General features: G+C 40.0%; 1 protein-coding gene across 1 annotated transcript in view; it reads left to right on the top strand.

Moving 5' to 3' along the window:
- Positions 1–14,147, top strand: part of WDR70 (WD repeat domain 70) — a 145,438-nt gene that overhangs the window by 4,055 nt on the left and 127,236 nt on the right. Inside the window, exons 3-4 of the mRNA XM_009329454.1 lie at positions 2,847–2,961; positions 7,059–7,260. Of these exons, the coding sequence (XP_009327729.1) occupies positions 2,847–2,961; positions 7,059–7,260 (317 nt within the window). The remainder of the gene's footprint in view (positions 1–2,846; positions 2,962–7,058; positions 7,261–14,147) is intronic.

Here is a 14,147-nt window from a genome sequence, read left to right as displayed (position 1 = left end):
TTTCCAGCCACTCTTCCCCAAGCCTGTAGCGCTGCATGGGGTTGTTGTGGCCAAAGTGCAGGACCCGGCACTTGGCCTTGTTGAATCTCATACAGTTGGCCTGGGCCCATCGATCCAGCCTGTCCAGGTCCCTCTGCAGAGCCTTCCTACCCTCGAGCAGATCAACACTGCCGCCCAACTTGGTGTCGTCTGCAAACTTACTGAGGGTGCACTCGATCCCCTCATCCAGATCATTGATAAAGATATTAAACAGAACTGGCCCCAATACTGAGCCCTGGGGAACACCGCTCGTGACCGGCCGCCAACTGGATTGAACTCCATTTACCACAACTCTCTGGGCCCGGCCGTCCAGCCAGTTTTTGACCCAGCGCAGAGTCCACCTGTCTAAGCTGTGAGCCGCCAGCTTCTCCAGGAGAATGCTGTGGGAGACGGTGTCAAAGGCCTTACTGAAGTCCAGGTAGACCACATCCACAGCCTTTCCCTTGTCCACTAGGCGGGTCACCTGGTCATAGAAGGAGATCAGGTTGGTCAAGCAGGACCTGCCTTCCATAAACCCGTGCTGGCTGGGCCTGATGCCCTGGTTGTCCCGCACCTGCCTTGTGAGCGCCCTCAAGATGATCCGCTCCATGATCTTCCCCGGCACTGAGGTCAGGCTAACAGGCCTGTAGTTCCCCGGATCCTCCTTCCGGCCCTTCTTGTAGATGGGCGTCACATTGGCCAGCCTCCAGTCGTCCGGGACCTCCCCCGTTAACCAGGACTGCTGATAGATGATGGAGAGCAGCTTGGCTAGCTCCTCCGCCAGCTCTCTCAGCACTCTCGGGTGGATCCCATCCGGCCCCATAGACTTGTGAGTATCCAGATGACGTAGCAGGTCGTTGACCGCTTCCTCTTGGATTATGGGGGGTTCATCCTGCTCGCCATCCCTGTTTTCCAGCTCAGGGCGCCGAGTACCCTGAGGGTAACTAGTCTGATTGCTAAAGACTGAGGCAAAGAAGGCATTAAGTACCTCAGCCTTTTCCTCATCCTCGGTGACAATGTTCCCCCCCGCATCCAATAAAGGATGGAGATTCTCCCTGGCTCTCTTCTTGTCATTAATGTATTTGTAAAAACTTTTTTTGTTGTCTTTAACGACAGCGGCCAGGTTGCGTTCTAGCTGGGCTTTTGCCTTTCTCATTTCCTCTCTGCACGACCTAACGAGATCCCTGTACTCTTCTTGAGTCGCCTGCCCCTTCTTCCACAAGTGATAAACTCTCCTTTTTTTCCTGAGTCCCAGCAAAAGCTCCCCGTTCAGCCAGGCCGGTCGTCTTCTCCGCCCGTTCTTCTTGCGGCGTACAGGGACAGCCTGCTCCTGCGCCTTTAAGACTTCCTTCTTGAAGATCGTCCAGCCTTCCTGGACCCCTTTGCCCTTCAGGATGGTCTCCCAAGGGACTCTCTCAACCAGCGTCCTGAACAGGCCAAAGTCCGCCCTCCGGAAGTCCATGGTAGCAATTTTGCTGCCTCCCCTCCTTACTTCACCGAGAATTGAGAATTCTACCATTTCATGGTCGCTAAGCCCAAGACGGCCTCCGACCACCACATCTCCCACCAGTCCTTCTCTGTTTGTGAACAGCAGGTCGAGCGAGGCACCTCCCCTGGTAGGCTCACTTACCAGCTGTGTCAGGAAGTTGTCTTCCACACACTCCAGGAACCTCCTAGACTGCTTCCTCTCTGCCGTGTTGTATTTCCAGCAGATGTCCGGGAAGTTGAAGTCCCCCACGAGAACAAGGGCCAGCGATCGAGACACCTCTGCCAGCCGCTTGTAGAACGCTTCATCGGCCTCTTCATCCTGGTTGGGTGGTCTATAACAGACTCCCAGCAGGATATCTGCCTCATTGGCCTTCCCCCTCATCCTTACCCATAAACACTCAACCGTATCATCATCACAATCGTTGAGCTCTATACAATCGAAACACTCCCTAACATACAGAGCCACCCCACCGCCTCTCCTTCCTCTCCTGTCCCTTCTGAAGAGTCTATAGCCATCCATTGCAGCACTCCAATCGTGAGAGTCACCCCACCACGTTTCTGTGATGGCGACTAAGTCATACCTCTCCCGCTGCACGATGGCTTCCAGCTCCTCCTGCTTGCCGCCCATGCTGCGTGCATTGGTGTAGATGCACTTGAGCTGGGCTATCGATTTCACCCCCGGCATCGGCATGCCACCCCTCGGCTCATCTCTAGCGAGCCCGGTTTTGTCCCCTTCCCCCATCGAACCTAGTTTAAAGCCCTCTCAATGAGCCCTGCCAATTCGTAAGCAATGACCCTTTTTCCCCCTGCGAGACAGCTGGACTCCATCTGTCGCCAGCAGGCCCGGTGCCGTGTAAACCTCCCCATGATCAATACAAACAACTCTTTGTATTTATTTTCCGTAAATCATATTTAGAGTTCACCTACTTGTACCTGTGCATACTTAATGTACTAATTTACTTCCCTGCACTATGAAAACTTCAAGAAGTCCCTGAAGTAATCATACTGTTTTAGTATAGTGTTAAAAATACTGAAGTATCAGCATCCTTTTAATCATCAACTTACGTTTGATAGTGTGTACAAACTGACAACTAGAAGGTGTTTGCATTTTCCTTATGACATTATTTTTCTGAGTCATCATTGCAGTAGCAATGGAAACTTAATTTATATGGAAAAGTAATCTATTTTCAGGTGAAACCTTTTACTTGCTGTTACCTTTTCAAATATTTCATCTAGGTCTGAAAATGAAGAAAATTGTTTTACTGTCCTCAGCAAGCCTCTAATTTTATTTTTTTCTAAAAGTCTTGTTTATTTGTCACTTATGTGCTCTCCGTATTCAGAGGCTCGTGAAAGAGAGAAGGAAGACCAGGCTGAAAAAGAGTTTAGAAGTCCACGCACTGATTCATCAGCTTCAGCATCCAGCACAACAGGAGCTGGGTCCACATCAACCCAAAGGTACTTAGATATGGTGGGAGATTCCATGTAACAGCTTTCTTATCTGAAGAGGGGTTTTGGGATTTTCTTTTGAGAGCCTGAGTGTCACTTAACTTGTGTGAACACGTCTGTGTTACCTGAAGTATTTCAGTGGAAATACTGATTTTTAAATTTTTTTTAATCTATGCTTTCTTAAAGATGTCTCAATATTTGTAAATATTGACATTATGTACATTTAATAGTTAATTTTGCAGTCTCCTCCCTAATCCTGTTTGGAATACCTTTTTTTTTTAAAATAACAATGACAATGACTACATGTGCTGACTTAATGAGCAGCTATTGTTCCCACCTGTAGATAGAGTATACTTTTTCATACCTGCTGAAAAAGAAAGCAAAGTAGGTAGAGAGCCTCTGTATGCACATTGTATAGAGTAGTGGTGGGGTTCAGAAAGTATTTTCTTTTGACTTCAGTCTGAAATTTATTCTCAAACCTGCCAATGTTTGTTTTATTGACAAACAATAAATGCTACTGCTTTGACAGTTTGAATTCTGAGATGCTGGGAAATAAAGAGTAGCTGAAGGTAATGGGGGCACACAACTCCATTGTGTGGCAGGGGTTGCGGAGATCAGTGCACTGTAAATTTTTAGGTTTCTGTATCATTGGAAGTCTAATACCCATACAAGACTCTAGTAGACCTATATATGTGTATCTTATGGGCTGATAAAGTCTATATGTGGTAGGTTATTATAGACAAACTTGTAGTGTTTCAGACTGTGAACAAAATTCTGTTACAAAATTTACCTTTTGCCTGTTGCTCTATGGAAAACTCAAATGAGCCGTGCACTCTCACTGAAATAACTGATCGCACAATATACTACCCTATAGATCCTGTGTTGTCTTGTGCATGAGAGAAAAGTATTCTGTGCCCCCATTTCTTTTTGATGATATTAGATACCGATCTGGTGAAATAATGAAGGATCACAAGAATTTAAATGTAACTTGGCTGTGTACTGTATATGGGTGACATGAATATAAAGAATCAATTAAAACAAATAGTAAGGTGGAAAAAGGTCAGGTGATACAGAGCCTTTCCCTAATCATGCCATTTCGCTAATGGACTTGACAGAAGAGAACTCCAGGGACTTTGTATAAAGGAAGATAACATACATTTCAGTATTCTGAGTTATTAGGTAGGCTCTGGTAACTCTGACCAGAGTTCTGCTGATACTAAGTTTTCTTAGTTTTTCTTTTGTTTTTACCAAGCATTGAGAAGGGAGGGCATGACATGAAAAGCTCACCTGGAAGTTTTATATTTCCTTGTAAAATATGATATGTAGCTTAGTACTTAGTGCTAAAAACAGGAAGCTAGTGAAGGAGACATGCTATTGTGAGTCAGCCTTAATTCAGAGGAACAATCCTACAACTGACAATTTAAGTCTGAAATACAGGACTCTCAGTAGTTCTTTTTATAATGTAGATGTTAGTTGATATAAATTGATCTAATATATATAGCTTGTTCTATTCTCTGAAAATGGCAACACTTTCCTGAATACTACTTTTTTAAAAATTCCAAGTACTTTCAGTTGTCATAGCCCTCATACTAATTTTTTAATTGTTAAAAAGGGGTTGGTTGCTCCAAAAAGATGTGAAGAACAGCTACTAATTCTTTTTTGCTTTTGAGCTACTTTGCTGTAGAGAAATGTTTACAATAGTTATGGTACTTATATATTTATGCATAAGTATACTACTAATAATTATGTTTTGTGAAGTGAAAGCATCTGCTAGTATATAAAAAGGAAACACCTGAGGAAATAGAGTGGATGACGTGAGGAGAGTGAACACACCGGAGGGGATATGCCCACATACTTGCACAACTCAGTGTTTTTTGTTATTTCCCCTGTCTGTGTGCCATCCATGCTCTAATGCAGCTTTCTTTTTTCCCTCTTACAGCTTGTTTCACTTACTGAGGAAGTAATGAGGGAAAGCAGAAAACAATTCCTTACACTTCTCTGAATCCTGGGAAAGGGGCTGGCAAACTTGTTCTTCTTCCTTTACAGCCTCTGGTAGAGTAAGACTAAGGCTGGAAGTTGAATGAAATGCCACTTGTTTTGTCCTTTCTGTCAGCACCACTTCTGGTTGCTGTCGGAAGGGTAGATGGGCTTTTGGTCCGGCTGCATTGGGATGTTCTTACGTTTGACTTTCTTGCAGTCAGGACAGAGGATACCAGCCGCTGTAGCTGGAGTACTTGGCTGTCCCAGCCAAGCTTGGAATGTGGTGAAAAATAGCACTGCAATTCTGGCCATTTCACGTGCAGAGCGATTACGCTGCCCCTCAAAATACTGAAATGTTTGATTTGATTGATTTATCCTTCCTAGCAAATGAGGGAATGATATGGATAGGTAATTATGAAGGAAGCTAGGTATTGTTCTTGGGTGTCTATAGAAAGATCTGAAAATCTTTCCCGGGACTCTGGGATTGGAAAGGCCTACTTGAATCATTATGTTGTATACATTCTTCCTGCTGGCAGCTACAGCGTATGCCTGGTTCCATTCCAAAACTAATTAAATAGTTTGGCTTTTGGGGAAAAGATATGTGGTTTGCTAGTCTGGGAATGCATATCAACTCTTAAAACACAACTCTTTTGCACATAGTATTGTAAAGTAGTTAGTTTTGGGGATACCTAACTTGAAGAACTTTGAAGGTCCCAACCCATTCCTCACATGCTGGAAAAGCTTCCTTTTGGTAAAAAGATATTGATTGCACCATTGTTGTAGAGTAAGAGAAGCTCTTTTTATTTGAGTTAGATTTATTAGATAATCATAGCCGGATCTAGGTCTTTAAATGTCTCTCATCACTATGCAAAACAAAGTTTGTATGTAGAGGTAATATCTTTTATTAGGCTAGTAAATATAGTTGGAAAAATTAGACAAGCTTTCAGGCATGCAAACCCTCCTCATCCCTGTAACATCTGAGGACTTAATTTGTGTTGGTTTTAGTTTGTTTTGATTTCTTCCTAAAATAGAATTTCAGTTGCTTATCCAACACAAATATTTGCTGTGTAACCTACTACCTGCTTGGTATACAGCTGGTTTGGGGGGCAGAGTGGGGCTGCACTCTGTCACAATTACATAGTTTAGAACATATTTTCCTAATCCTTTGTTATGTTCTTAAACTTTTGTGTTTTTATTATAGTTTTTAAGTGATAACCTAAACTTAAAAAAACCCCCAACAAACCAATACCTCTGTAGTCGTCATCTTTTATTTTCTTTGTTAAACTATCTTTTGCAGTCTGCTCACTTAAAAACTCACGTACAGCTTAAAATATAAGCTCCCCAAAACAAGTCTTGCAATTTGAGCTTCTCTCACTGTATCAGTGTAATGATAAACTGTATCTAGTCAAAAGGCAAAGTTTTCTGCTTATCACTATTAGACCTGCCAGTTAGAATACCGCCTACTTGATAACTGCCAGCAGAGGGAGCACGTTTATTTTGAATAAACTGAATGAAAGTGAACTAAATAGCTCTACTTTTCAGAAATTTGTGTTCACACAACTGATTTGGACAAGAGAATAATGATAATTTAATGCAACTTTTAGGATCTAGATTTGTGACAGTATCAAATATTTGGTCGAAAGTGCCTGATTCCGTGTTACTCTTTACCAGCATTATGAAGCAAGTGCCATGTTTTGTGTTCTCACTCTGGTTGTGAGCCTGGGCAGTTACTGTTTTGAGTTCCACCCAGCCAACAGAGGTGCAGAGCATCTGCACAAGCTGCAACTTGAAGCAGAATCTTGAAAATGCTCTGTAACAATATATTCTCTTGGCTTCTAAGCAATATTGAAATCCATACTAGTGACATGGTACTGTTGTTTTTACAATCTGTCTAACTTTTTCTTTGTTTTATTTTGTTCTATCACCATGGTATTCCTTTTTTAAAAGCTTTGTTTATGCTTTCAAGTTGATGGTGGGCCTACACTGTTAATAAAAATTAGTTTATGTTTTGCTGCTAATTTCAATGTTTACAAATTTACAGCAGTGCTCAACATCTTTTATCTGAAAATTCCTATGGAAGTGCCAATGTGCTTGAAATAGTAATTTTTTAAAATTTCTCCATGCAGAGAGACAGCCTGTAGTGAAAGTGAAGATAGCTCAGATGAAGAGTTAACTGGTCCTTCCATGCAATCCCAGACTTCTGCTCAAGGTCCAGCTGAGGATACTGATGGTGATGATGAAGATGATGAATTCATTGGGCCACCACTTCCACCTGGCTTCAAGGATAGTGACGACGATAATGACGATGATGCAGAGGAGGAGGATAATGTAAGTATTTTGTTCCTCTTTAATGTTTTAAAGCTTTGAGTAGACTAATTTCTAAGTGTGCTCTTTCCTTTATGATTGAATTTGCAGGTGAAGTATGACTGTTGTTTGAAATACATTTTTTTGTGTTTTTTCTAGTGATTATTCAACAAATGCAAATAATGGTTTTCATTTAAAAATACCAGGATTTTAAAAAAATGTATGCATGTGAATTTCAAGGGAAATCATCATGAATTAGTATATACTGTTTACTCTTTTTTTTTTCACATTATGAAAGAACTATATAAATAAATATTTTATATAAATATTTTATATGGTTTGTTTCCAAATGTATGTGTTGAATTTGTTACAAGGAAGAGGAGGTAGAGGTTGGCTTGAATCTAGGGAGAACAGTTGTGCCAAAACAGTTCTCAGAAAATGAACTGTGGTAACTGGGGGCTTTTTTTTTCTTTTTGTTTGTTTTGGTTTGTTTTTTTCTAAATCTAAATAAGTGCCAGACCTGATGTTAGAGTGAATATAGATTGTCTTTTCTACCTACGTTAAAGGCAAGAAAACCCCTAACAGCCTAACCTGGGTATCACAGGTACTCAGTTGACAAATCTGTCTTTATTTAGTTAAAAGTTTAATGGTTTGATGTTCATTCTCCAAAGCTTCCTGGATTGAATATATTGTGGCAGTGGATTTTGTATGATGGTTTCCATGTTGTTTTGTAGCAACAAGGATAGAAGTCCTGTAAAAACAGCCTTACTTAATGCTATTTTGAACCATTTGGTAGCAGAAAATGGTGTATGTCCTGTTACACAAATATAAACCTAATCCTAAAAAACAAATTCCCAGGTGTCTCAAGGGTTTTGTCAATTCCTCTTCAGTTTTGACTAGGTGTTCAGTTTGTTTGTTCTTTTCCTATGAAAAAAATCTTACCTTGCATCTTGTGAACTTTAAAACATAAGTTAGACTACTCACTTAAAATGAGTGAGAGGAACTTCTTAAGCAATGACATAACTGATTTTAGAGTGAGTCTAACCTTGTATGATCACAATTTTTGTTGTTGGTGTCTCCCCCCTCCCCCCACCCCGGGGATAAGTAATGGGAAATTCTGATGCCTTAGTTTTTTTTATTACTTTGTCTGATCTGCTTGATGCACTGTTGCCTATGGATTTCTTTAATTATCAAACTGTACATTTTAGTGCCGTATCTCCTGTCATCTTATCTGTAGCCCACACATGACTTGTTCTGTCTTAGGGAACCAACTGCAGATAAATCCCAAACTTTCCTTGAGAATGTTGTAAGCCTTAAGTTAACTTGTGACTTACTATTGATCTGTATCAGGAATTCTCTTAACTTTTAGCTGTTAGGGCACTGTGGAGTGAGTCCATATTCCTGAGGGCGTCGTAGACTCAGCAGACTTCAGTTGCTGTGGATCATGTCATATTGAAGTCACTACTTCTTTTCTGCCAATTTTCATCCGTTCTCTCATCTCAGGTCTGCTTCTTCCTACATTTTCAACTCGTAGTAAAATCTTAAAATACAGTGCTTTATCAAGAAATTTTATCAAACATGAATCCTTCCAACAGATAATCAGAATAATAGTTCCTGTCTTGAAAAATACTTACATTTACTGACGCTGAATGAAATGTTTGGTCTTGTTCAGTTTTGTCTCTAAATACTTTTCAACCTATCTTAGTATCATCCTGAGTCTTAGTGTGTACACAGATTGTGGTGAACCCAGATGCTTGTCATTTTGGAAAAAACCCACAATATATTACACAAAGAACAACAGCTTCTGAAAGTACCTATTAATAGCTGCTAACTTTGTGCATGTATGTAGTAGGAAGTGGTAAATCTTAAAAAATGCATGCTTGTTCTGCAGGTGTTTTGTTCTTTCTCTGGGGTTTCATCAGAATGCCCTTTTAAAGCACAGCTCTCCCTAGCTGTCCCCATTTCTCATCCCAGAAAAAAAACAATCTTTTGCTCTGCTGTCAGCACTTCTGAGGCTTGTAACTGTCTTATAACACTGAGTAATTGAAGCCACACAGAGAGAAACAACCAGGCTTGGGAATCAAGTCCTGTCAGGTATCTTCAATCTTTGGGAGAGTGTAAGTTCTCCAAGATGCTCAAAGGATTTCAGTGTATACGACATTAAAATAAAACTGTAAACTTGAAATCATGTTATATCCTGGCAACTAAACCCAAGGTTAAGCCTCATGTCTGCTAATATTTCATTGACGTATTGCACAAAATTTTGCATCAGAAATCTCTTGTAGCTATTCACCCTGATCTTTTCTACACAAACTTTATTGTTCGTTGCTTTGTTTCTATGTTATGTCCTTACTTATTTTCTTAAACAACGGAGGTTTGAAAACACCAGAACTATAGGCAGCAGTTGTCTTAGGGGGAAAAAAAAAAAGGAAGTTATATTTCTGTGGAATGCCTTCTTGTCAGGGTCTTAAGGAATTAAGTTGATTTCTAAACTGAGTATCTCCAGATTGTTCTTCCTAATAATTAAGAGAATTTTGCATGTGTTAAGCAAAATCCTCTATGATTTCCCAAAAACCACATTTATCAGATTAGCTAAATAATGGTGGTTCATCTTGTATACCTAATTTTTTCTTGTAACTTGTGCCAGAAATTACTTGGGTTTTCTTTTGCCAATGAGAATTGATACAAGTAGCTTGTGGTTTGACCATAATTTTGTTGTAAGACTAGCTTAAAAATTGGGAAAACTTTTCTCCTTGTTCCATGGTCTGTTAGAGATGTCACTTTCTGCGGTTAGCAAAAAGCATTATATATTTAGCCTGCTGTAACTCCATTCTGGAGTAAAAAATATATATACCTTTCAATTAAGTGTGCTGGCAATGGTCTTGCCTCCTTATACTGAATTAGCAAAATTGTTCGGTTGCGTCAAAGGAAGTTTCACCACATTGGTCAAGTAAACTATAATGGAAATACATTGAATAGTCAACATCTGTTTTATTGCATCATCAGTGGAAGGCTGGCATCCTTTTACATGATTTTTGTTGAGGAATTTTAGTTGAGTAATTTTATTAGGTTCACATGAATCAAGAGTCCTATACATACTACTGTTTCAGTTTATGGTATAATCATCTCTTTCATCTCAGTAGTGAGTGCTATATGGATTCCTAAATGAAATCATGTTCAAATTATAAATCAGTGCCAAGTTGTAGCAGACTCCTTCATTTATTCACATTTGTGGAATAAATGAGGTCTTGCAGGAGAAGTAACTAAATGCTGAGCACTCATTTACATGTCATCAAAGGTGGCTGCACCTTCGTAGGGCTTTGTGCATTGAAATCTTGAAAATGCAGTCTATTATACTAATAGTATAATAATATATACTATTATAATATAATAGTATAATAATATATACTAATAATTTTGGGAAAAACAACTGGATTGTTACTTCAACTTGATGTCTGTCATGTGCCAATGAGATACAGATTTTTAAAAAAATTTTTATATGATTGCTTGTATGCCTGTCAGATTTATGGATTCTGAGCACTGACTATGATTTATTTTCCTTATCTCTCTCCAAAGGGCAGTGTTTCTTGTTTAGTGAAACTCTTGCTTTAGTTCTGTAAACTTCTTTAGAATGCCAAAGGGAAAACTGTGTGGAAACAGCTGATTTTACTTTAACCTGTCTTTCTCAGTAGTCGCTTTGTTTGCTGGTTGACTGCTTGAATTTCTAGCAAGATTGTGGTATTAACTTTTTATTTATATGGATTTGAATAATGCTACAACTGCCTTGATAAGTGGAGTTACTGGAAACCAGAGTTAAAAGACCCCAATGAAAAGTTTCAGACAGAAAGGTAACTTGCAGACTGGTGTGATTTAAGTTTGTCTGAACTTAAGACAATAGTTACAAAACAGTCTAGAATAGATTTGGTTGAGAATAAGCAGAGCAGCAGAAATATGAGACTTGTGGGTTTTCAGTCTAAACAGTTAATTTATAACTGGGAAGATTTTGTGTCAGCGTGGATGCCAGAGGCCTTTGGGGTCTAGAGCCTCCCCTTACTGCTGCTAATGAACTCAGTTATTTTCTTTCCTGTGAAGGGAATCAGGAAGCAGCTGTGCTTTCCTGATTTCCTGTTGATCGATTGGTGATCACAGTATGATCCGGTGAGCCCCAAGGAAGGCAGGTGTTGCTGTTACGACAACTCTCTGATTCCTTTTTCCTGCTTGTACATCAGGTTGTGGTTGGTACACATGGGGGGAGAACCAGGAGAGGAGAAACGGAAAGCTTCCTTGAATAATTCCTTTGTTTTGTTTCCAGATGTACTATGAGACTGTCTCTCTTTTGTTATCATATTTTGCTGCTGAAGTAACTTATTTAAAACACAAGTATCTATATTTTTGGCCCTGCAGGAAACAAATTTTTCTTTAATAGTTATATGAGTTGCAGGTCTGTAATCTGAAGTCTTGTGAACTTTGTATAACAGATAAAATGCATCAAGATACTGGCTTTGCCCTGGTAGTTTGCCGCTGTCTCTCAAGCCTGACTTTAAATGTGGTTTTTATTATAGGAACGTTGTTTTTCCACCACTGCTTGTTCAGTTGTTTTTGCTTTCTTCTGAGAGACTGCCAATAGAGACATTTGTCAAAATTGCTTGCTATGAGGTTAACGTCTTTTGAGTCTAGGGTTGGCCCAGGACTGCCCAGCTCACATTGGGTATTATGCTGAATAATCATCTGGTGGAAGGAGTAGCTGGTGGTTATTACCTTTGATGGGAATTTTTCATACCTTATTGGTGTTTTTAGAGGAAAATTAATAACAGCAGTTAATTGCTGAATGTTTTGAATCAGCACTGTTGGTTTTTGAGTATTATACATTTCTGTAATTTACATTTACATGTGATACAAACTGAACATAAATTTTTGAGAAGAGCCGTAGATACTGTATTACGTATGTGAATTCTTACTTGAGTTACTTTTTCCTCTGAATTTATGTAAGTTCATTTTATGACTTTACTCAAGTCTTTGTGATAGCTGTTGTAAAGCATTTTTCTGTGTTTGATTGAATTCTGTGTTAATACTGATGGTAGTTACATTTAACAAATAAATATTTAGATTTAATGACTTACTCATTTAGTATAATTCACTGCCATTCGTGCCAGAAGTGATGATTCTTAACAAGGCACAATATGCTTGTAAGTACTTATACAAATATTTTACAGTGCTTGTTTTGTAGTAGTGTATGGAATACTGCTATATCAAGTATATTTTAAGGACAATAGGTACACTTGGTATCGATTCCCTTATCAATATAAGGGAAGTGATCGTGCCCCTGTACTCGGCACTGGTGAGGCCGCACCTCAAATACTGTGTTCAGTTTTGGGCCCCTCACTACAAGAAGGACGTTGAGGTGCTGGAACGTGTCCAGAGAAGGGCAACGAGGCTGGTGAAGGGTCTGGAGAACAAGTCTTATGAGGAGCGGCTGAGGGAGCTGGGGTTGTTTAGCCTGGAGAAAAGGAGGCTGAGGGGAGACCTCATCGCGCTCTACAGCTACCTGGAAGGAGGTTGTAGCAAGGTGGGTGTTGGTCTCTTCTCCCAAGTAACTGGCGAAAGGACGAGAGGAAATGGCCTCAAGTTGCGCCAGGGGAGGTTTAGATTGGATGTGAGGAAAAATTTCTTTACTGAAAGAGTGGTTAAGTAGGAAGAGGCTGCCCAGGGAAGTGGTTGAGTCACCATCCCTGGAGGTATTTAAAAGACGGGTAGATGAGGCGCTTAGGGACATGGTTTAGTGGGCATGGTGGTGTTGGGTTGACGGTTGGACCCGATGATCTTAGAGGTCTCTTCCAACCTTAATGATTCTATGATTCCCTCTGATATTTTCCTCTTGTTATAGTTTTCCTTTTTATATGAAAGACTTGCATTAATTTGGGGAGTGAGGAAAATGAGAAGAAGAGTTGTCTGTTTGAATTGTGATCAGTGCTTTTCTATAGTGCTTTTTCTCCTAATGGTGTAAAAACCTGGTTGGATTGTCAGTGCCACTTTTTCACATGGTCATAGGCTGAGGGGGAGGGAGGAAGCAGAGCATCTCCAGTAGTCTGAAGCTTTTCAGGTTTGGTTTCTATTGTGAAAAGTATGCCTTTCTGGAAAACTTGAAGAAAATTTTTTTGTTTCCAAGCAGGGGTGTTCTAAAAGAGAAAATGGCTTGTTTTTCGGAGGGCATATTCTTAACATGGGCAATATTTCATGTAGTAAATTTTGAGGTTGGGAGATATAGTAGAGTCTTTGCCAGCTTTTATGCCCTGGCAAGATGCACTGGGAGCGTATCTGGTGTTTGTGCAATCAAAATAAAATCTGGGTGGAGGGGGACAGGAGACTAGCCAAAGCAGTCATGTCAGGGTTGGTGGGTGGACAGCTTTAAATCTAGGACATAAGCATTTTTCAAGGTAATGGATGACATCTATTAAAAGACATTAGTAAGAGAGTATGTATTTATTAATGTTCTCTTCTACATGTCATTAGAAGATGTGCTGAGATCTTTAACAGAACTTAATGGAGTGCTAGCATCTTGTGACACTTTTCCTCACTTGAAGCAACAGGTATAGAGGTGATTGTTGGAAGAATTTGCCAGATGGATTTGCAAGGCTTTATTTTCTGTCTGGAGCTTAGTTACAGTTGATTTTTCTTTGGAATGGAGAACTATTTCTCCCTGCAGTACCAAAGGGATACTAATCATGTTGTAATTATGTCCCTGAAACAAGTACAGCCTTGGGCCTCTCCAAGGCTGTACTCTGATTTGGGCATATTTCCAAAATGATAGCGTAGCCGTATTCCAAGTTTTAGAATTGTTTTGAGACACTTTTAAATTTTTGCAGAGGTTTGACAGGACATACCAGTAATACTCATTTGTTCAGAATGGAAGA

This window comes from Pygoscelis adeliae, unplaced genomic scaffold (genome assembly GCF_000699105.1).
Source record: "Pygoscelis adeliae isolate BGI_AS28 unplaced genomic scaffold, ASM69910v1 Scaffold47, whole genome shotgun sequence".
NCBI lineage: Eukaryota > Metazoa > Chordata > Aves > Sphenisciformes > Spheniscidae > Pygoscelis > Pygoscelis adeliae.
This window is presented reverse-complemented; position numbering and strand designations above follow the sequence as displayed.